The sequence below is a fragment of the Tiliqua scincoides genome, chromosome 1, assembly GCF_035046505.1.
Source record: "Tiliqua scincoides isolate rTilSci1 chromosome 1, rTilSci1.hap2, whole genome shotgun sequence".
Classification (NCBI taxonomy): domain Eukaryota; kingdom Metazoa; phylum Chordata; class Lepidosauria; order Squamata; family Scincidae; genus Tiliqua; species Tiliqua scincoides.
The window spans coordinates 220786007-220807876 of NC_089821.1; the positions used below are offsets into that span (position 1 = coordinate 220786007).

General features: G+C 43.9%; 1 protein-coding gene across 3 annotated transcripts in view; it reads right to left on the reverse strand.

Annotated features, from left to right (window-relative positions):
• Positions 1-20232: 20232 nt before the first annotated feature.
• The window catches only part of PRKN (parkin RBR E3 ubiquitin protein ligase), an 862188-nt gene continuing 860550 nt past the window's right edge, over positions 20233-21870 (reverse strand). For 2 of the 3 annotated variants that reach the window (XM_066616280.1, XM_066616288.1), the window contains one exon: positions 20233-21108. In XM_066616280.1, the coding sequence (XP_066472377.1) occupies positions 20999-21108 (110 nt within the window). In that variant the 3' untranslated portion in view covers positions 20233-20998. The remainder of the gene's footprint in view (positions 21109-21870) is intronic. The other variant, XM_066616297.1, reaches the window with a different exon arrangement.

The window sequence follows — 21870 nt, forward strand, 5'->3', positions numbered from 1 at the left end:
AAAAAACAGGGAGGACAACTGCATGGAAGAACTCTGCTGGTGCAGGAAGCATGGCTTGCAAACATTACTAGGGCTGCAATCCTATTCCCACTTACCTGGAAGTAAGTCTCACTGAAATAAATGGGATTTACTTCAGAGAAGGCAGGCACAGAATGCCTAGAAAATTATGGACAATTTTTGCTGCTCAGAAAGAGTTGCGGATAAAGATCTAGAAATAGAGATCAATTTTAATAAAGTCCAGGTCATGATTGTATATGTAGGGCCTGTACTTTAATAACTGACACACATACTTACAGCAGTCTTGTAAGCATTAGTTACCAAACTATACCAGGATAATGTGCACTAACTATCACTTTGCTGTGATAGCCCCTTTGTCATGATACCCTTTCCCCCTCATTCATACTCCACTCAGTCTATACAACAAAGAACTTTACATTTCTCCAGTAGAGTGTTTTCTTCTCCTACCACTTATTCCTATTTCAAAACTTCTCATAAATATTTAGCTCATTTCATCCCAAATTCATATAGAACGTATTTATGTTCATATCAGTTGAACATAAAAAGGTATCTAACAGCACAAACCTATGCATGTCTACTCAGAAGGGCTGATTCCCAGGAGTACGTGTATATGATTGCAGTCTTATAACAAAATCCTATGCACACTTACCTGGGAATAAGCCCCACAGTACACACAGAGACTTACTTCTGAATAGACATGTTTAAGATTGCATTGACAGAGTGCTAGGCTCTGCATGCTTGCTAACAAGTAAGTGCCATAAGAATTCATAGGAATTCTTGTTGGGTAAATCTGTATATCTTGAGGATAGAGCAGTGGTTCTCAAAAAGAGCAGTGGTGTTAACAGGACCCACTTTTTAAAATGATACTTTACACATCTAGGCTTTATGAGACTTAAAAATAAAGTTTCACTTTGCCAGCTGCTCAAGCCTTATTTTATCCTTTCCTACTATGGTGGGGGGGGGGGGGGGCTGAATCATCTCGGATCAGAACTATTGTGGTGGCCTTGCATTCCTATTCACTCATGAGCAAACATGTAAGTGAGGCTCAGTTTCACTTTCCATAAGGCTCAGTACATTTTCCTTTTCAGTTGTAGAGGGACTTCCTTCTAGATGTTTTTTGGGGCTTGTATTCATCTGATTGGGACCATTCTGCTGGTGTTGTGTTCCTCTTCACCTGCCCTTTGGAGCAGACTGAGGAACATTTGCCAACTCATGCATAAAGACACACGTGCAGCTCAGTTTCACTTTCCATAGGGCTCAATATGTTTTCCTTGTTACTTGTCAGCTTCATAACCCACAAACAATCAGGTCACAATCCACAGTTTGGAAAATACTGGGCGAGATTATACCTCATGTTATATTAAGGTTACATATCATCTCCCAGATAGCCGTTGGGAAAGACGATGGCCTGGACATGTCTTTGTCCCCCTCGGCAAATTTCTCAGTTTGCTTCCTGTTGAGACTGATGCCATTTCTTGACTAAGGAACTTTTGAAAAAAAATCTCAAATGCAGCACTTGAATGCTGATAATATCACTGCTTTGTTGTTGGCATCCTTCAGTCTCGGAAGACTATGGTGTCGCGCTCTGAATGGTGGTTCTGGAACAGAGTGTCCTCTCCAGTGCGCGAAGCCTGGGTAAAATAGGTATGGAGGATAGGCTGTTACCCATGCAGCAAATCCCCCCTCTCCACGTCACTGAAATGGTCCAATGGAAAGGCAGAGGCCAATACGGTTGGTTCCAGCGGCATCGCAGGAGTTGCCAGAACGTGACTGTGTTCAGCCATGAACTGCCTCAGGGACTCTGGCTCCGGATTTTGCCTCGAGGTTGACTCCTGAAGCCTTTTCCATAACTGGATGTAGCCACAAGGCAGTGGAGGTTTGGGGTCAGAGTTTTCCTTCTCTCAGATGAGCTGCCTTCCCAGGCTGACGAGTCCCATCGACCCGGTGGCTATCATTGGAAAATCTGGAGTTGTTGGCAGAATATTTCTTTCCCAGGTTGTGTTTACACTATGCCACAATAACAGAGACTGAGAGATGCTGTTGCTATAGGAAACTATATGAGGTCAAAGGGATAAAGGGTGAGAGCACATCCCATTAACATGGATTGGATTACTGTAGAAAGTTATCAGATATTCTCTGAACAGTCAACAAGCGTATTACAGAGTTCCTGGGATTGGAAAATGAACTAAAATGTTGAGCTCAAGCCAAGACTCTTGCAAAAAGAAACACAGTTCTGATTAAATCGCATCCTTTCTTATCATCAGTGTATTTTGTTGGCTCAGAACCATCTAGGGACAGAAGCTCCATCAATGGAGAACGTTAAGGCATAGGTTGTGAACCTAAAGTAAGTCTTCAAATAAGAAATGTAGAATTATGGATCCAAGATGACATACGCTGCAAACTTAATGCTACCCAAACCCAAAGCTTCCTTTGTCAAGCAGTTAACAAAGAATAAGGCTGCAATCCTATACATGTTTTCCTGGGAGTAAGCCCCCCTCCCCCATGAACAAAATAGGGCTTCTTACTGAATAAACATGCCTACATTTGTGCTCCAAGTCAGCTTTTAAAAGGTGGCTTTAAGAAGTGTTCTTTCATGCTAGAAGAAGTGTTATTTCATGTAGAACACACTTGGGCACTATTTATGTTTTAAATGATGTATATTCATTGTGAACTGACCTGGTTGCCCCTGCAGGGAAAGAAGGCAGGATTAAAAAAAAAATACCAAAATAAATTTTAAAAGGGTACCATCAATGTGCCTAGTGTTTTACCATGTAAACTCAGGAAGCTTACAATATTGACACAAAGGAGACAAAGAGAAAGGGATGAAGACATGTGAAAATAGGGAAGCCATACAAAATTGTTCCAGATTATATGTACTTTACTTAAACTCCTGCCATTGCTTGCCTGGCACTGGCATTCAGAGGAAATTTACACTGATGTAGCTTGCTCCATTCAACTATAGTTTCAAGCTGTTTTATCAGGTCCACCCAAAACCTGAAGATTTCTTTTTTTCTGTACCAATGTTTCAGATCAGCTGCTGGCAAAATCACCCCCAACTCGGCCCTGAGCTACAGTAAACTCCTACCGTAAACTTCTACAAGAGGCATCAATTGGCTTTTTGTTCAAGTTTCCTGGGATTAAATATGGCATTACTGATTTCTTTGGCTTTTCCAAGATTGCATTATAACAAAAACAAATTAAATTAGAAACATCAATGGTTATTAGGAATAATTTATGTTGTTTTAGGCTTTCAATATCCTCTATGTAATCTGTGTAATCTGTGAGAGGATGCGGGGACAAAGGAGCGAATAAGCAGCCCATCCTGGGGCATTCCGTGTATAATTGCTTTTATGCGAATGCCCGAAGTCTACGAGCAAAGGTGGGAGAACTAGAATGTCTGGTGACAAGGGAAAATATTGACATAGTGGGCATAACGGAAACCTGGTGGAATGCGGAGAATCAGTGGGATACCGCAATCCCGGGCTATAAACTCTACAGGAGGGACAGGCAGGGGCGTGTTGGAGGTGGGGTGGCCCTTTATGTTAAGGAAGGGATAGAATCCAGCAAAGTAGAGATTGAAGGTGGGTCCGACTCCACCGTAGAATCTCTGTGGGTTAAATTACCAGGCTTGAGCAGCGATGTAATACTGGGGGTGTGCTATCGCCCTCCAGACCAGAAATCTGATGGGGACCTTGAAATGAGGAAACAGATCAGGGAAGTGACAAGGAAGGACAGGGTTGTAATCATGGGGGACTTCAATTATCCTCATATTGACTGGGTCAATTTGTGTTCTGGTCACGATAAGGAAACCGGATTTCTTGACGTGCTAAATGACTGTGGCTTAGATCAGCTAGTCACGGAGCCCACCAGAGGACAGGTGACTCTGGATTTAATTTTGTGCGGTACGCAGGACCTGGTTAGAGATGTAAACGTTACTGAGCCATTGGGGAACAGTGATCATGCTGCGATCCGTTTTGACGTGCACGTTGGGGGAGGAATACCAGGTAAATCTCTAACAAAAACCCTTGACTTCCGACGGGCGGACTTCCCTCAAATGAGGAGGCTGGTTAGAAGGAGGCTGAAAGGGAGGGTAAAAAGAGTCCAGTCTCTCCAGAGTGCATGGAGGCTGCTTAAAACAACAGTAATAGAGGCCCAGCAGAGGTGTATACCGCAAAGAAAGAAGGGTTCCACTAAATCCAGGAGAGTGCCCGCATGGCTAACCAGCCAAGTTAGAGAGGCTGTGAAGGGCAAGGAAGCTTCCTTCCGTAAATGGAAGTCTTGCCCTAATGAAGAGAATAAAAAGGAACATAAACTGTGGCAAAAGAAATGTAAGAAGGTGATACGGGAGGCCAAGCGAGACTATGAGGAACGCATGGCCAGCAACATTAAGGGGAATAATAAAAGCTTCTTCAAATATGTTAGAAGCAGGAAACCCGCCAGAGAAGCGGTTGGCCCTCTGGATGGTGAGGGAGGGAAAGGGGAGATAAAAGGAGACTTAGAGATGGCAGAGAAATTCAATGAGTTCTTTGCATCTGTCTTCACGGCAGAAGACCTCGGGCAGATACCGCTGCCCGAACGGCCCCTTCTAACCGAGGAGTTAAGTCAGATAGAGGTTAAAAGAGAAGATGTTTCAGACCTCATTGATAAATTAAAGATCAATAAGTCACCGGGCCCTGATGGCGTACACCCAAGGGTTATTAAGGAATTGAAGAATGAAGTTGCAGATCTCTTGACTAAGGTATGCAACTTGTCCCTCAAAACGGCCACAGTGCCAGAAGATTGGAGGATAGCAAATGTCACGCCTATTTTTAAAAAGGGAAAGAGGGGGGACCCGGGAAACTATAGGCCGGTCAGCCTAACATCTATACCAGGTAAGATGGTGGAATGCCTCATCAAAGATAGGATCTCAAAACACATAGACGAACAGGCCTTGCTGAGGGAGAGTCAGCATGGCTTCTGTAAGGGTAAGTCTTGCCTCACGAACCTTATAGAATTCTTTGAAAAGGTCAACAGGCATGTGGATGCGGGAGAACCCGTGGACATTATATATCTGGACTTTCAGAAGGCGTTTGACACGGTCCCTCACCAAAGGTTACTGAAAAAACTCCACAGTCAGGGAATTAGAGGACAGGTCCTCTCATGGATTGAGAACTGGTTGGAGGCCAGGAAGCAGAGAGTGGGTGTCAATGGGCAATTTTCACAATGGAGAGAGGTGAAAAGCGGTGTGCCCCAAGGATCTGTCCTGGGACCGGTGCTTTTCAACCTCTTCATAAATGACCTGGAGACAGGGTTGAGCAGTGAAGTGGCTAAGTTTGCAGATGACACCAAACTTTTCCGAGTGGTAAAGACCAGAAGTGATTGTGAGGAGCTCCACAAGGATCTCTCCAGACTGGCAGAATGGGCAGCAAAATGGCAGATGCGCTTCAATGTCAGTAAGTGTAAAGTCATGCACATTGGGGCAAAAAATCAAAACTTCACATATAGGCTGATGGGTTCTGAGCTGTCTGTGACAGATCAGGAGAGAGATCTTGGGGTGGTGGTGGACAGGTCGATGAAAGTGTCGACCCAATGTGCGGCAGCAGTGAAGAAGGCCAATTCTATGCTTGGGATCATTAGGAAGGGTATTGAGAACAAAACGGTTAGTATTATAATGCCGTTGTACAAATCTATGGTAAGGCCACACCTGGAGTATTGTGTCCAGTTCTGGTCGCCGCATCTCAAAAAAGACATAGTGGAAATGGAAAAGGTGCAAAAGAGAGCGACTAAGATGATTACGGGGCTGGGGCACCTTCCTTATGAGGAAAGGCTGCGGCGTTTGGGCCTCTTCAGCCTAGAAAAGAGACGCTTGAGGGGGGACATGATTGAGACATACAAAATTATGCAGGGGATGGACAGAGTGGATAGGGAGATGCTCTTTACACTCTCACATAATACCAGAACCAGGGGACATCCACTAAAATTGAGTGTTGGGCGGGTTAGGACAGACAAAAGAAAATATTTCTTTACTCAGCGCGTGGTCGGTCTGTGGAACTCCTTGCCACAGGATGTGGTGCTGGCGTCTAGCCTAGACGCCTTTAAAAGGGGATTGGACGAGTTTCTGGAGGAAAAATCCATTATGGGGTACAAGCCATGATGTGTATGCGCAACCTCCTGATTTTAGGAATGGGTTAAGTCAGAATGCCAGATGTAGGGGAGAGCACCAGGATGAGGTCTCTTGTTATCTGGTGTGCTCCCTGGGGCATTTGGTGGGCCGCTGTGAGATACAGGAAGCTGGACTAGATGGGCCTATGGCCTGATCCAGTGGGGCTGTTCTTATGTTCTTATGTTCTTATGTGTCCCACAAGAAAATTTATCTTTGGGATACGCTAATTGTTATATACTTTTGAAGAGAACTGTAATTAGGAAACCAATCAATGTTTAAAGCACTGAAGAAACTACAGCATTTCTCTTTTCTTTCATGTTGGTGTAACATTCAGCGAGACACCCTACCCTCCAAACACATAAGACACCCAATAAATAAGTAATATTTCAGATAGAGCACTTCTGTATTAACTTGTTCTATGTGACTTCACATGCTCTCACTGTGACTTCACTATGTACTTTCACAACATAAGGGCAGTATCGCTGAGAGGCTAGCAAAATAAACCGATTAACAGCACAATCCTAACCTGCCCTGCAACAGGCAGGCCGACTGGCCTGTGCTGTATCAAGCGCAGGCTAAATGTGGGCTGGGGTACAACTCAGAGTAAGGGGACATGTCCCCTTACCCTGAGTAATACCCCAGCCAGCCCTATGGGGCTACTTGGATTTGTGCCAGCAGCCCATGTAAGGCTGATGGGGACAGGGATTAGGATCCAGCCTAAGTGCTGAATCCTGATCCCTCCCCAGGCCAGTCTGCCCACCAGCTCTCCCTTCCCCCCACCCCGGAACATCCTCATTCCGCCCTCCCCCCTGCCCTCCCCAAACCCCCACGCCAGCCTAGGGATGCCAGAGCGAACGTACCTGGCTGTGTTGGTGCTGAGGCCAGATCTGGCTTCCACAGGCCAGCACACATCCTTGCACCTTACAGTATGTTTGCAACACTCCTGGGCCAGTGCAAGGGACTTGCGCTGGCTCAAAAAGCACCTGGGATTGTGATGAGACGGATAGAGTTCATGATATATGATTTATGGTTTATGATTTGAAGCAGAACCTACAACCTTGACAGGGAAATACCTAGCTTAGTAGAAGCTATTAATCTTAGAAGTGTAGCTAGCTTTGCAAAGCTTATTATTTAGATAGACTGCTGAGAGAAGCTGAAAGTGTAAGTATAGATAAGGGATAGGGAGTAGAAGGACAAGACTAGATAAGACTAGATGCTTCCCAATTAGACACAAAAGCAAACAAGGTAGTGAAGAACAGTAAAAGTTCAAGTTTTAGTAGGCATACTTAATTAGCAAATGGATATGTACTCACATACCCCGCATAGCTAATTAGGTCTTTTGCATGAACATGGGATGTATGTGTAGGGTGGGGGAACATATCAAGGGGCTATACATTGTAGGAGGTCAGAAAGGATGTTTGCTGTTGGCATCCTTCAGTCTTGGAAGACCATGGTGTCACGCTCTGAATGGTGGCTCTGGAACAGAGTGTCCTCTCCAGTGCGCGAAGCCTGGGTAAAATAGGTATGGAGGACAGGCTGTTACCCATGCAGCAAATCCCCCCTCTCCACGTCGCTGAAATGGTCCAATGGAAAGGCAGAGGCCAATACGGTTGGTTCCAGCGGTGTCACAGGAGTTACCAGAACGTGACTGTGTTCAGCCATGAACTGCCTCAGGGACTCTGGCTCCGGATTTTGCCTCGAGGTTGACTCCTGAAGCCTTTTCCATAACTGGATATAGCCACAAGGCAGTGGAGGTTTGGGATCAGAGTTTTCCTTCTCTCAGATGAGCTGCCTTCCCAGGCTGACGAGTCCCATGTACCTGGTGGCTGTTTAGTCGCCTCTTATGACAAGTACAGCCAAACTGAGGGCCTATTCTTATCCCCAGCCCCCAGGGGAAAGGATGTAACCTCTTAGTAATTCATCAAATGGTGAATGGAGGAGGGACTTTTGGATGGGAGAAGGTTATAAAATGTATGTTTGATGGATGCTCTGGTGAGCTGGTCCTGATTAGCATTGTGGTCTGGATCACTCCCTTTACTGCAGTAAAGATTCAAATCCCTATTGCCAATCAGCCTTGTGTGGTTTCTATCATTTTGGTTTGAGCTGTTTCTAACAGTGTTCTAAGTACGTTACATGTATGTCTCCATGTGACATGTACTTGATGACCAAGTATATGACGATACGTACTTGATGATTTTTTTGTTTGTTTTGAGCTTTTTAAACACAGGTTTGTGGAGGGCAATTTAGAGCAGTGGGGAACATGGAGATGCTTAACTCTTTCCTGCTAGCTACTCCTTGGCCTTGACAGCCCAATCCACTTTTGGATGTTATGCTAACCTCACACAGACAGTGGCGCAATGTCAATCATATCCTAAGCCTGTCCTGGCAATGCCACACTAGTGGGCACACCAGTGTCAGTGCTACAAAGATCAAGCCTATCCTGGCAAAGCAATGTCAGCGTGCCATATACGCTACATCAACGTGACATTGCTATGAAGTCAGAGTATGTCATCCACATATTATTGGTGGTGTGTCCAAGGAGCCAATCAGTAAACCCATCAGCCCCAACACTGGCAGTCAGAGAACACACCAGGGCAAACTAAGCAGGGGATGGGGGCAGGTGCAGGGCCAATGAGCGGTCAAGTCTGGGCGAACTGCCTCCCTGCCAGTCACTAGAAATTAACATAGCCACTGGCACCACCTCAAGCATGGCAAGATGCCCCAAGGACACTACAAACACACACACCCCACTACAGTTCTCAGGGTCACTGAAGGCAAAAGACAAAGGCCCAATCTTATCCAACTTTCCAGCACCGGTGCAATCGCAATGCAGCCCCAAGGTAATGGAACAAATGTTCCCATACCTTGAGGAGGCCTCTGTGGCTACCTCCCCAACACAGGAAGCAGTGCATACCCCATTGGTACAGCAGCACCAGCACTGGAACTAAGCAGGGGATGGGGGCAGGTGCAGGGCCAATGAGCGGTCAAGTCTGGGCGAACTGCCTCCCTGCCAGTCACTAGAAATTAACATAGCCACTGGCACCACCTCAAGCATGGCAAGATGCCCCAAGGACACTACAAACACACACACCCCACTACAGTTCTCAGGGTCACTGAAGGCAAAAGACAAAGGCCCAATCTTATCCAACTTTCCAGCACCGGTGCAATCGCAATGCAGCCCCAAGGTAATGGAACAAATGTTCCCATACCTTGAGGAGGCCTCTGTGGCTACCTCCCCAACACAGGAAGCAGTGCATACCCCATTGGTACAGCAGCACCAGCACTGGAAAATTGGACAGGATTGGGCCCAAAGACAACAAAAACCAAGCTCCATTAAAAACATAGCCAGGATTGTTTTCCCACCCCATGTGCCATTGTCCATATTACTGGAATTAAAATTCTACCTGGGGTATACTGTATTTTTATTCATAGAAAATAAACGGATCCTCTCTAAGTCCTGAATGTGTTATGGACTAAGGAGCTTGGCAACAATATCCTAAAAGGGCAAAGCTGTAGCATGACTAACATTTGTGTTTGAAGAGAGAGACATACCTCTGGGGTAAGGAACATTCCCCAAGGATCAGGTGAAGGTTTTCACAAAGCAGGCAGCAGCTAATGGGCAGCTGTGCAAGTCCAAAGGCTGTTTTGTCAACATGCAAACACCTCTAGGACTGTGGAAGTAGTTTAGCGTACATGCTCAGCTGCTTGTTTACTCCCAAGTCACATTTTCTCAGAGCCAAGCTCAGCAACCAACATGTGGGCAAAACTATCATGACTGTCTAACAAATGAATGATAGCGACTCATTTCCAATGGAATCCAGACAGAAACCACAATTACCAGGATACATATCTTATGGCAGCAGTCATACAGTTCAACATTGAGGGCTTTTTCGTCTCTCCTTCCTCCACTCCAACATACGTTTAGCAACTCTGCAGTTGCAGCAATGTCTCCCTTCATCACTGGCATTTAGTTGGCTTATTTATTTTAATGTATTCTAATTGTTTTATCTTGCTGGTCAGCCAAAGATACTCTCAAGGTAGCTAACAAGCAACAACTAAACTAAAACGGAAGCAAATAAAACATGCAAGTAGCAAATGAAAACAGCTGAAACACAAAGCGGCAGCTGCATTAGTCAGTCTGTCACACACACTCCACAAACAGAACATTTTTAACCAACTTCTTGGGCAAACTCAAGGCAGTGCTTCCCATTAAAGTAGTTGCTGAAAACCCTGGTATTGCACCAGGGTTTTTCACAGCAAACTCATGAAGCATGGAAGTCAAAAATCCATGTACATGCGCCTTAAAGCACCTAAGTACATGTGGCTGGGAAAAACTGGTCCACGTGTATTTAAAGATGGATGTAAATTACATATTTTAGTTCCATATATCACACATTTGCTGCAGGAGACACTGGTGCACCAGTGGTATTGCTTCCAACAATCATCATCATCTTGTGTAGCACTGCCCTTGGTGGACTCCCCACACCAGTCTCCCACCACAGATAGTCCACAAGGTGTGCATCATGGCAGAAACAAGCCCCACTCCTTCCACCCATAAATCATACCTTGGAAAGGCATATTGCGGCTGTGCTCACACACTCACTATTATCAGTGTGACTCCTCTTCCTTGACAACACCAGGATAGCTTCCTGGTGGAGTCTGAAGGACAAAGAGAATTGCAGGGCAATGGAGTCTGTTTTAAAAGGGGGGGGGGGAACAGACATAGGAAAGATGCAGCCCCAGGAGTGATAAGCCACAACTGAGAACCAGTACAAGCTGGGGGGCTAGCTGAAAAGAGAGGCTGCCTTGTCTAACTTTTGGGAGGCTTGGCTCTTCAACCTGCTGTTGGAAGACAAATCAAGCTGTGGAAGAAGAGGGGAATAGTTAATTGGGGTAAAGGTGCAGGAGTGAGAGAAAGGGAATGCTGGCCAAATGAAGCCACTTTCCCCTCCAAAGGAATGCCCCTGTAAAGGGTGACAAACTGAGGCATGTACAAGCATAGTGTCAGGCTTGTACAGGATATGAACAGCCATCACTTTGACTGGAAAGTGATGATTTCCAATTGCCTGTACAAGTGGCTATCATGTGATTTCTCCTTGGAACTCATTGAAAATTCAGAAAGATTTCACTAACAGAAGTAGGGGGATCACATGCCTGAAAGCTCCTCCTGGTCAAAACCTTCATAGAAAGCTAGCATATCAGGGAGGATGCCAGCTGAATAACCTTCTCCCTTACATACCATCATTCCACGTGTAAGAAAGTTTCAATATGGGGAGGGAAGTTTTTTAAACATGGAGTCTTTTACCTGCATTTTGCAATGGTACAGTCCTTTTTCTTTCCTGAACATTTGAACAGACTCTTAGCGCTGAGTCCGAAAACAGTAGTCTGGACCAGTGTTGTTGTGTTCACTCTAAAGCAGGTGTCGGCAACCTTTTTGGGAAAGGGAGGTTGGACATTTGGTGATAACATCATCATGTCATCACTGAATGTCCCTGTTGCTGAGCTCCTGGAAGTGTCTGCGCAGAGCTTGACTTGGGAGGCTTCCTGCCCAGTTTGCCATGCACTGGCAGGGAATGGCAAAGCTGCTCAAGTGAGTAGCTCTGCCATTCCCCAACTAGTACGTGGGCAGGAGGTTTTGCCTTCCAAGCCGAACTCTGCATGATTTTGGGCGGTGGGCCAGATCTGGCCTGCTGGCCATAGTCTGCTGACACCTGCTCTAAAAAATCTGATATAATAAAAAAGATGCCTTCTTTTGTTAATGTGCATTGTGGACATAGTCTACTCTGTGCAGTTCATTTGGGTGAAGATCACAATCAAATGATTCCTTTTATCAAAATCCTTATATAAGTTTGAGCCAAAGATCAGTACGCTGAGTGAGTGCAAACCCATGGGGGAAGAGTACAAAATCTGTAGATTAATTTTTTAAAAGCTCAGGGTCCTTAAGAGCATGAGAAGCAAAATGATGGTGTGTACTATACTGTGTTGTTGGATCAAGGGAAGACACCCATCACCTATATGTCTGTGTGGGCACAAGTGGTTGGGGCAGCATGGCATATGTGTCATAGGAGCCTGGGCCACTGCTGCAGTCCTCCCACATCCACTGAATGTCACAGGTGATTGAAGCCTAGAGTTAGTATTTAAGATGTGTATGTAACGGACACAAGTGTAACCTTTCTGATATTATGACATGACAAATGTAAGCAATGACCCATATTTACTTGACTATTGCTACCACAAAGCAGTTATTAGTGGGAATAAATCCATACAAAAAGCAAACTAGGACAAACGTTTCACCTGCATTTTGAACAACTCAAGACTGAGCAGACTTGAATCTAAAAATAAAATGAATGATTGCCACGTTCACTCAGATGTGAACATCTCTTCATTCAAATATGACTTGGCAACGGACTGTGGAATCAATTTTCACATGAAAGATGTGACCCTAAATTTAGACTCTTGCTAACCAAACATTAGGAATTACTGGAAGTTTCTGAGCTAGACCTTGAGATTTCAAAATACTTTAAAATGAGCATATGTGGGTAGATACTCAAAGATTACACAGCAAATCAGAAATGGAACAGGTGGCAAATATACTCCTATTTTAGCATCAATTCTTCAGGTGTTTGCAAGCACTACCCTATTTAGACAAAAACAACAGTAATGCCAGAATATGTATCCATCTTTCACTTGCAGATCTCAAAGCCCCAGATAAACATTAAAATATTAGAGATTAGAATGAAAATGAGTGAAAAATGATGTAGATACAGTATATAGTTGCCATTTAAGGACTGCCAAATCAAGTGACAATTTGCATGTGTAAAACAGCAAACTCAGATCCAACACTGCAGACAGAGCTTGCAGAGCTTGCATCACTTTATCCCACTTCATCCCAAACACAACACTTCTCAATCGAGGCTGTTGACTTCAGCTGTGAGTCAATAAGGACCCAATCCTACTCAATGCCAGTAGTACACAGGTACCAACAGCTCTGGGGGCCACAAACACCCTCTAAAGCACATTTGCAGCATCTGGAGAGGAGGGAGCACCTGTGCTGTGGGAGGAGGAGGATGCCAAGCTGCTAATGGTAAGTAGCACCACTAGGTGGTGGAGTGGCTTTTTGGGGTGTAGGGGAGAGTGGGGGCGGGGTCAGGACAGGTCAGGACAGGGGATCAGAAATTCTTCCCTTTTTAAATAAAATCTTTCACTTTGCTTTCTTCTGTAGTTGTAAGTGGAGATATACTGAGATTGTCAAAAACAGTTGTTTTTATCTTGGTCATTAAATAAGGAATTTCTGACAAAAGTGCACTATCTGATTTAGATGCAGTGATTGCTGCAGCAATTGGCTTTAGAATCTTCAGGCAATTTTACAGCTGAACCCAGAAGACCTCCTGATCAAGAACAGTGTTTCTCACATTCCTGGGTACTTTAAGATCTTCAACTGTTACTGTTTCTTGAAGAGCTTCTTTGTTTTTTAGTTAAACTTGCAAAGGAGATCACTCCAGCCCACCGAGTTTGACTACAGAGCTTCAGTGTCACTATTTTATTCTTTGCATTTTTTCTACTTGCTTCTTCTTGAAAACTGCAGCTACAATATGAGTACCTTTTACATGTTTTATAACTTCTTTTGCTCATCTATAGATCATTTAAAGGGTGTCCAGTTTTATAATATCATTAAGAAGCAAGTTGAGCCCATGAGATGCACATCCTATTGCAGTAGTGGATACTTCTCCATTATAATCTTCCATGCTGCTTTCATATTGCTGGCATTGTCAGTCAGCAAAGCAAATACTTTACCACTCCCAATTTTCTATAGGACTTCACATATTTTACAGCTGATATACTCTGCAGTATGTCTGTTCTCTCCTGTTTCAATGCTTTTGTAAAAAGCTGGTTGAAGTGTTGTTATAACAAAATTTATAATTCCTTCTCCTCTCACATTTGTCCATCCATCTGTAAGTAATGCAAGACACAGTGCTTCATTAATTTTTCCTTGCATAGATTCCATGACACATTCATATTCTGACTCCAAAAGAGGCTTGCTCCAAAAATGTCTGCTGGGCAAATGGTATGATGGTCTTAGTAATTTCAAAGCTTCCTGCTAGTACGTATTTTAAGTTATTGAAAATGGTGTTCCAGAAGAATATATTGCTCTTGCAAGAGCTTGATCAATTTTTTCCTGATCTTCAGGTGTCATCTTGTCTACAAATGAAGTTATTGAATAATTTTTGGATGCAGCTATCTTCAGTATCTGTTTACTTGAAGATGCTGCTGATGGGACAGCACTTTGAGTTGCTGCTGATGTTACAGATGGAGTAGAAAGAGGACTCATTAAATGTACTTGAATGAGAACACTGAGAAAAACTATGTGCATTTTCATCATTGTGGTCCTCTTCACTTAGATCCATGAGGATTTTTTAAATATCTACAGGCCACTTGTTACATACAAGAATGTGTTTTGTCTTCCTGGTAGCATTTGGAAATGTGTATTTCATCTGACAATATTCGCAAATCACATTTTTCTTCTCAGAAGAACTTGTAATGTGAAAATGCCTCCATATGCTAGACATTGGTCTCACCATTTTCCTGAGGGAAGCAGGAAAGAAAAATAATTTAATGGGTAGTTTGCAAGAAGACACTAATCTATGGTTGTGGGTGGGGGAAGTAAAGAACCAGATTAGGAGTAATTAATCATTATTTACACAAAGGTTCTAAAGATAAACTAATGTAGCTAAATGATTCAGTTTTCTGGAATCAGATAAATGTAAACTCTTACCTTTTAAACTTAAGTATATACTCTCAGGTCCTTTTTGTTGCTCTGTATTTACTTCCAATGCTTTGAGCCTTGTGAAGAGGACAGAACAGAACCAAACATACCCACCCACATGCAAAAACAGAACTGAAACCTTTTTCTTTTCTTGTGGCAATGGCAGCAGCTCCTAAAGGAAGAAATGCATCTTGTTCTTGCATTGGAGAGTTCAGTTTGTAATCTAGGACTTGCTTGTCCTCAGTGCACAGAAATTAGAATAATCTAATACCATACAGATTTTTTAGAAATGATTTGGAAAATATTTGAACAGCTTGTCTTAAAATATTTTATTCATCATGTTAAAATAAAACATTCCATAATCAATTTTTTTCCTCTCTTTTCTTTTTCCAATTTTTCAGAAAAAAACAAAAAAGTCTTCAGGAAAAAACGGGGGAAAACTGGATTTTTTTCCAAATTTTTCCGGTTTTTTCTGGGCCTTCACATCTCTAGCTGGAAGACAATTACTGAAGGTGAGGACAACAATAAAATACAGGTGGATCCTCATTATCCGTGAGAGTTCTGTTCCTGGATCCTTCACGGATACTGAATTCCGTGCGATATCAAATCACATGAATTTTGGGGTCCACTGAGCTCTGAACGCAACCGGTCGCCTCCAGAGGCTTCTGGTTCGGCCAAATGTGGCTTAATAGGGGTCCTGAGGACCCACACTGAGCCAAATTTGCAGATCAAAAATCCATGGATAAGTAGGTTCAACCTTTATAGCTAATCAGGACAAGATTTTGTCTGTTTTCACTCTTGAACTGCCAAACTATTTGGGAGAGTTAAGTACACACTTCCAAAGGGGACAGGCATTCTCAGAGCATTGTCAAGCTTTGTGCAGTATTGGTGAACTGATAGGACCAATACCATCACTTCATCATCAGTATAAACAGAGAAGGTACAGGATGTAAGTCATCAAGAAGCACTTTAGTGTTGGGCACATTTCCACTGACCTTATAAGAAGCTCTTAAAGATATCTTCATCCTATTGCTGTACTGCATGCCTTGTCTTTATAGTCAGTCTTAATATTTATACAACTCCTTCTCCAAGTGCTCAGAAAACTTCATGTACATTGGCCCCAATCCAGAGAGCAAGTTGTTCATGTGCCACAAATAACTTAATCCCTTTCAATTGACTTACCGTAGTGAACTCTCTCTGAATATAGTTTGTGGAACGTCCTACAGAAAGCTGGACTGTCAGGCTTCTATTGTAATGGGGCAAAGAAAGCTTTGCCTCTACCAATCTCCCCACACATTATGTAAATTTCAAGAAATCTAGTGCAGAATGGACTGTGCCTTTACTGTTTTAAAAACACTCAGAAAGCCTCTATAAAATTAAACATAGGTGAACTTTCTTATTTCTTATCCTAAATGTCTTCAGGCAGACATCACAAAAGGAATCAAGCACTTTGATTTAACATGAGAGCAAAACTCCCTGATTGTGTACCTGTCATTTCTGCATAACAAAGACATAGGGCACAATCCTAATCAACTTTCCAGCACTGCCATAGCTATGCCAGTGGGGCATGTGCTGCATCCTGCAGTTGGGGGGGGGGCAGTCACAGAGGCCTCCTCAAGGTTAGGCAATGTTTGTTCCCTTATCTTGGAGTTGTATTGCACTTACCCCTGTGCTGGAAAGTTGGTTAGGATTGTGCCCATAAGGATATAAGGAAGAGTGATAGTAGCAAGCTGTAACTATGATTTGAGTAGAAGCCTATACTAAAATCCTTCGTTACCCTTCCTTCACTTTCTGGCATAAGCAATCATAACTTCTGACATCTATCAGAACTATTTCTTGAAAGAGGGACTCACACTTTTCATAATTGGTCACTTTTAGAGCTACACTTTTTAAAATAGAATGTTGTTACCCTGATGCAGTTACAGATACTGCAACAGAAGGCATCTATCTCCGGACCAGATCAGATAGAAAGCTCTTCAACCTCTCCAGACTGAGAGCAAAATCCAAAGTCCAGCTGAAATGTCTGCATGACTTCCTCTTTGCCGACGATGCAGCTGTCACTACCCACTCTTCCAAAGATCTCCAGCAGCTCATGGATCGTTTTAGCAAGGCCTGCCAAGATTTTGGACTGACAATCAGCCTGAAGAAAACACAGGTCATGGTTCAGGATGTGGACTCACCTCCCTGCATTACAATCTCTGCGCACGAACTGGAGGTTGTCCATGACTTTGTGTACCTTGGCTCAATGATCTCCGACACTCATTCTCTCGATACCGAGCTAAACAAGCGCATTGGTAAAGCAGCTACCACGTTTTCCAGACTCACAAAGAGAGTCTGGTCCAACAAGAAGCTGACGGAACATACCAAGATCCAGGTCTACAGAGCTTGCGTCCTGAGTACACTTCTGTACTGCAGCGAGTCATGGACTCTTCGCTCACAACAGGAGAGGAAACTGAGCGCTTTCCACATGCGCTGCCTCCGACGCATCCTCGGCATCACCTGGCAGGACAAAGTTCCAAACAACACAGTCCTGGAACATGCTGGAATCCCTAGCATGTATGCACTGCTGAAACAGAGACGCCTGCGTTGGCTCGGTCATGTCGTGAGAATGGGTGATGGCCGGATCCCAAAGGATCTCCTCTATGGAGAACTCGTGCAAGGAAAGCGCCCTACAGGTAGACCACAGCTGCAATACAAGGACATCTGCAAGAGGGATCTGAAGGCCTTAGGGATGAACCTCAACAAGTGGGAAACCCTGACCTCTGAGCGGCCCGCTTGGAGGCAGGCTGTGCAGCATGGCCTTTCCCAGTTTGAAGAGACACTTGGCCGACAGTCTGAGGCTAAGAGGCAAAGAAGGAAGGCCCATAGCCAGGGAAACAGACGAGGGACAGACTGCACTTGCTCCCGGTGTGGAAGGGATTGTCACTCCCGGATTGGCCTTTTCAGCCACACTAGACGCTGTGCCAGAACCACCTTTCAGAGTGCGATACCATAGTCTTTCGAGACTGAAGGATGCCAATACTATACCCTGATAGTGAAACCTACTTGACTGAAGCTTAATTCCACATTTAGTAGTTTTCTGCCCTGAATGAATGAAAGACTAAAGATCAGTGTGAGTGCTAAAAGGTATTTATTTTGAAACTACTCCTGTTGAAAGTGCAGAATAATCTTTTCAGCCAGAGAGTATGAAAAAGCTAATGTAGAACCAAATTTACACATCACTGCAAATCGAACTCATTTCTTTACACATGATCTTTGGTGCAATTTCACATTTTGTGACTGTCTAAAGAAGAGCTTGCTGAAATTGAGTGGTTGCCTGGTTCTCAAAATATAAGGACTCATCTGTTGACAAACCGATTCACAGCATCAGACACTGGGCACAGTGGGGCTTCCGGTTTCAACACTGTCTCAAGATTCACGTCAAGAATCAGTTCACAATGAATGTATACAATGTAGACCTACAGACAGAGTCCATTTTGCATGTGAGAAACTGAGAACAGTGCAAGGAGGTTCATAAAGCGTTCTCCCACCTCCTACTCGCTATAGCAGCTAAGCTGGCAAAACATTTGTTCCGTCACTGAAGGAAATCAAACAAAATCAAGTGATAATCTACAACACTGAAAATTATGAGCAGTGGCGACAGTAAGATTGTTTTCTCTTGAATCACAAAATTATGAATTGGTGTTCCTGTGTGATTATCTGCAGCCACTGTCTAATATCCTCGGTAAACCACACAACAGGTTCCAGATTGCTATTGCGATGATAATCTTTAAATTCTGCTCTATTCACCTTAGCAATACCACTTCCCAGGTTTGAGTTAAGTGCATTCCCATGGCTAAATTGTAGGAGAAGCAGCCATCAGTATAGCAATAGATGGATTTAACTCCATGTGCACAGTGGGGCACAATCCAATGGGAAGCTCTCCTATACAATTGCAAACACCACTAAAATGGAAGGGAGCTAGTGGCAAGACCACTTCCAATCAGGAATCTCCAGAGTCTTGGAAAATAATTGACCTTCTTCATTTTGACTTTCCAGTGCCTTCATATCTTTTTCCCCATGTTACTTTTTCATTTTAGGGCCGAACTTCTGTGTTTCCTCTATACTCTCTTGTGAGCACACTCTCCATTTCTGCTGCTTCATCTCTTTGTGGTATCCATTGTATACTTACAGACAACTGAGTACTTGAATGGATATATTCAAACACAATCATTCCTAGAAATTAGGGTAGCTAAAGGCACCATAGCAAACAACAAGAGATGTTTTAAGTATTCCTTACGTGATGACTCTCACACAGTTTAAGGGTAAAATTAAACACTTTAAAGCATGTGCGCTGAACTAGATGTTACACCTGCAGACTCTGCCTTCAAACACAGGTCACGCTGAACAGCTGCGCAATGTGTGTGGGAGCACTTTTGAGCAGAGAAGTGTGTGCAGAAGGTAGTACTAACCCTTTCTCCTGCCCACTGCTTCTCAGCAGCTGCTTTTCCCCTAGTAGGGCTCCAGTTGGAAATGAGCCTGATGAGGAGAAAAAAGCTGGAGAGGGATTATGGAAGGAAAAGTACCACTGGCACAAAGGCTTCAGAACTCCGCTTTCGTCTGCTGCTTCTCAATACTGCCTCCATCCCGCTATTTAGCAAGCTTAGGGTTGATTTGGTAATGTCTGAAGGTAGCTGCGTGCATTTCAGAAATAACTTCCCCCAAACGACACCAGAAAAAGATTGTCAAAAATAAAGGTTCCAGATAGAACACTGTTAGCCTACCTGGACATCCCACAAAGCCAACACCTGCCAAGTAAAAACAGACAGCACCACGTCTTTAAATTATACTGCCTTGGAAACACATTGCATGAAAGTGTAAATTGCCTGTTTGGTGACCTCTCATAGCATTTACTGAAAAAATACTGCGGCAAACCATCCTATATGAGCACAAAAGATGTGACATATATAATTTCTCTCATATCTGAGGGCTACAACTGAAAATGTGTTTGGGAAGAGAGAGGCAGTCCAATCCTGAGTTCCTAGGTGTGTGGGGCTGCAGTAGCACCGAAAATGGCTGCTACCACCTCCTTTCAAACCCTTCCCCCAGGTAAAACAAGTTGCCCCACAAAGGGGCTGCTCGATTCTACGTCAACCCAAAGGTTGACCAGCCCGACACAGAGACTCTGGATCCAGTGGAGCAAAGCTCCACTGGTCCTCTCTCCTCCCACCCTGCTTGCTCCCCCCAGAATGCCTCCTCTCCACCCTCCCACCACCTCCCCCCGCCCTGAAACACCTCCTCCCTGCCTCCCCCCACACCCCCACCTACCTCTCCACTGCTCAGTGGTCTGTGCAACCGCCAAGTAGCTGAACTCCAGTGCTCCGCTGGTGCTAGCCCAGCACCGGCAAGTGCTGGGTTAGCACTGGCAGAGCACTGGCGCAAGGGACCACAAACATGCCTTATGGCACATTTGCAACAGTGCGCACTGGCAGTGAGCCAGCACGCACTCCATAGGACTGGGCCTTGAGCTATTGTAAAGGTGTGAAAAGTGCACTTCTTTGGGGGGAACTTGTGAAGAGTTAAGCCCAGTCACAACTTGCTGATTGACAAAAAACATAGTAGCTCAAAAAGTTTCAAATGACTCAATTTTGCGTATTTCTTTTTCCAAGTCTGGCCAATAAACAGAAATTCAGCCTTAGAACAAACCATAAGAAAGTGAATAGCATTACGTATTTTCCCAAAGTGTGAGCACCAGTAGCAGAAACAAACATGCTGGTGGGGGAAGAGTAAAGTACCCCAGAAAATCATCGCCTGACTCCTCCAAATGTGTTTGTGTACCACTGGCAGGTTAGGAAGCACAAGAACCTGAATATACATGGATGATTCGGTCGGATACATCAGGAAACAAAGGCTAAGTGTTCGCATCTTGAACTCCTCAATCTGTGACATCTGAGGAATTCACAACCTGAGCAAGGAGTTCAAAATTTAATGCTAGATAATCAAAGCTTCAATCAAAGCAAATGTAGCTGAAGCATTTCTGTAGAACTACTACATTGTCAAATGAGCTGTTGGTTGTTCACAGTGCTGACAGGTGATCAGTCAAACCAGTGATCTCCCATGCAGGTCCTGTTCCACTCTAGGCAGCAATTCCAACACCACTCATATCTGCACTGAGGCTGAGGGCACTTCATATGCATACACCCACCTAGAGAAAATCAACAACAGAAATAAGAAATCACATATGATAGTCAATTCAATAATAAAACAGTCATTGCGCTTGGATATTTAAAACCACGTTGAATGTGGATTACATGTTTTTACAGAACTCTCATAGTATAGATACTGAAACTGTTTACTATCAATAACCATTTACTGCTAAAAGCAAGTAGTCTGCTAAGTTGTGGTGAATTTGGGTGAACTGTTTCACTAGTACAGTACCTTGGTGCATGACTGCCAATTTTCACCTCTGAATTTAAATAAAAGTTCCATTCTGAGCATAAGGAGGGGTCTACAAGACTTTACAGAATGCTGGAAATAGAAGGTTCTTCTCACACACAGAGAGAGAGAGAGAGAGAGAGAGAGAGAGAGAGCGCACGTGCGCACTGGGAGGGTGAAGCCCAACAAGCCACTGAAAAGCTTGTTGTCGTGGTGGGGTGGTTGAGATTCATGAAATTTACAATTATTGAAATGTGACCTTTCCAATTACACAGAATCTGAAAAGCCCTGCAAGAGGGATGGAAACCTCAACTCCAACTCAACTCCAAAGCTGGACCCTGAAGTTCCCGAATGGCTAAGCGGAATTTGTCTTTATTTTTTATTTTTTCCAAATTGAAATCTCAGAATGAAAGTTCCAAATCACCGCCCCCTTGGTGGGGACTCAAGACCCTCCAGATTCATTCCTATTCATCAGGGGCATTTGGATGACTTAATAGGGGGGGTCATGTGCTACTTAAATACTTATATAGAG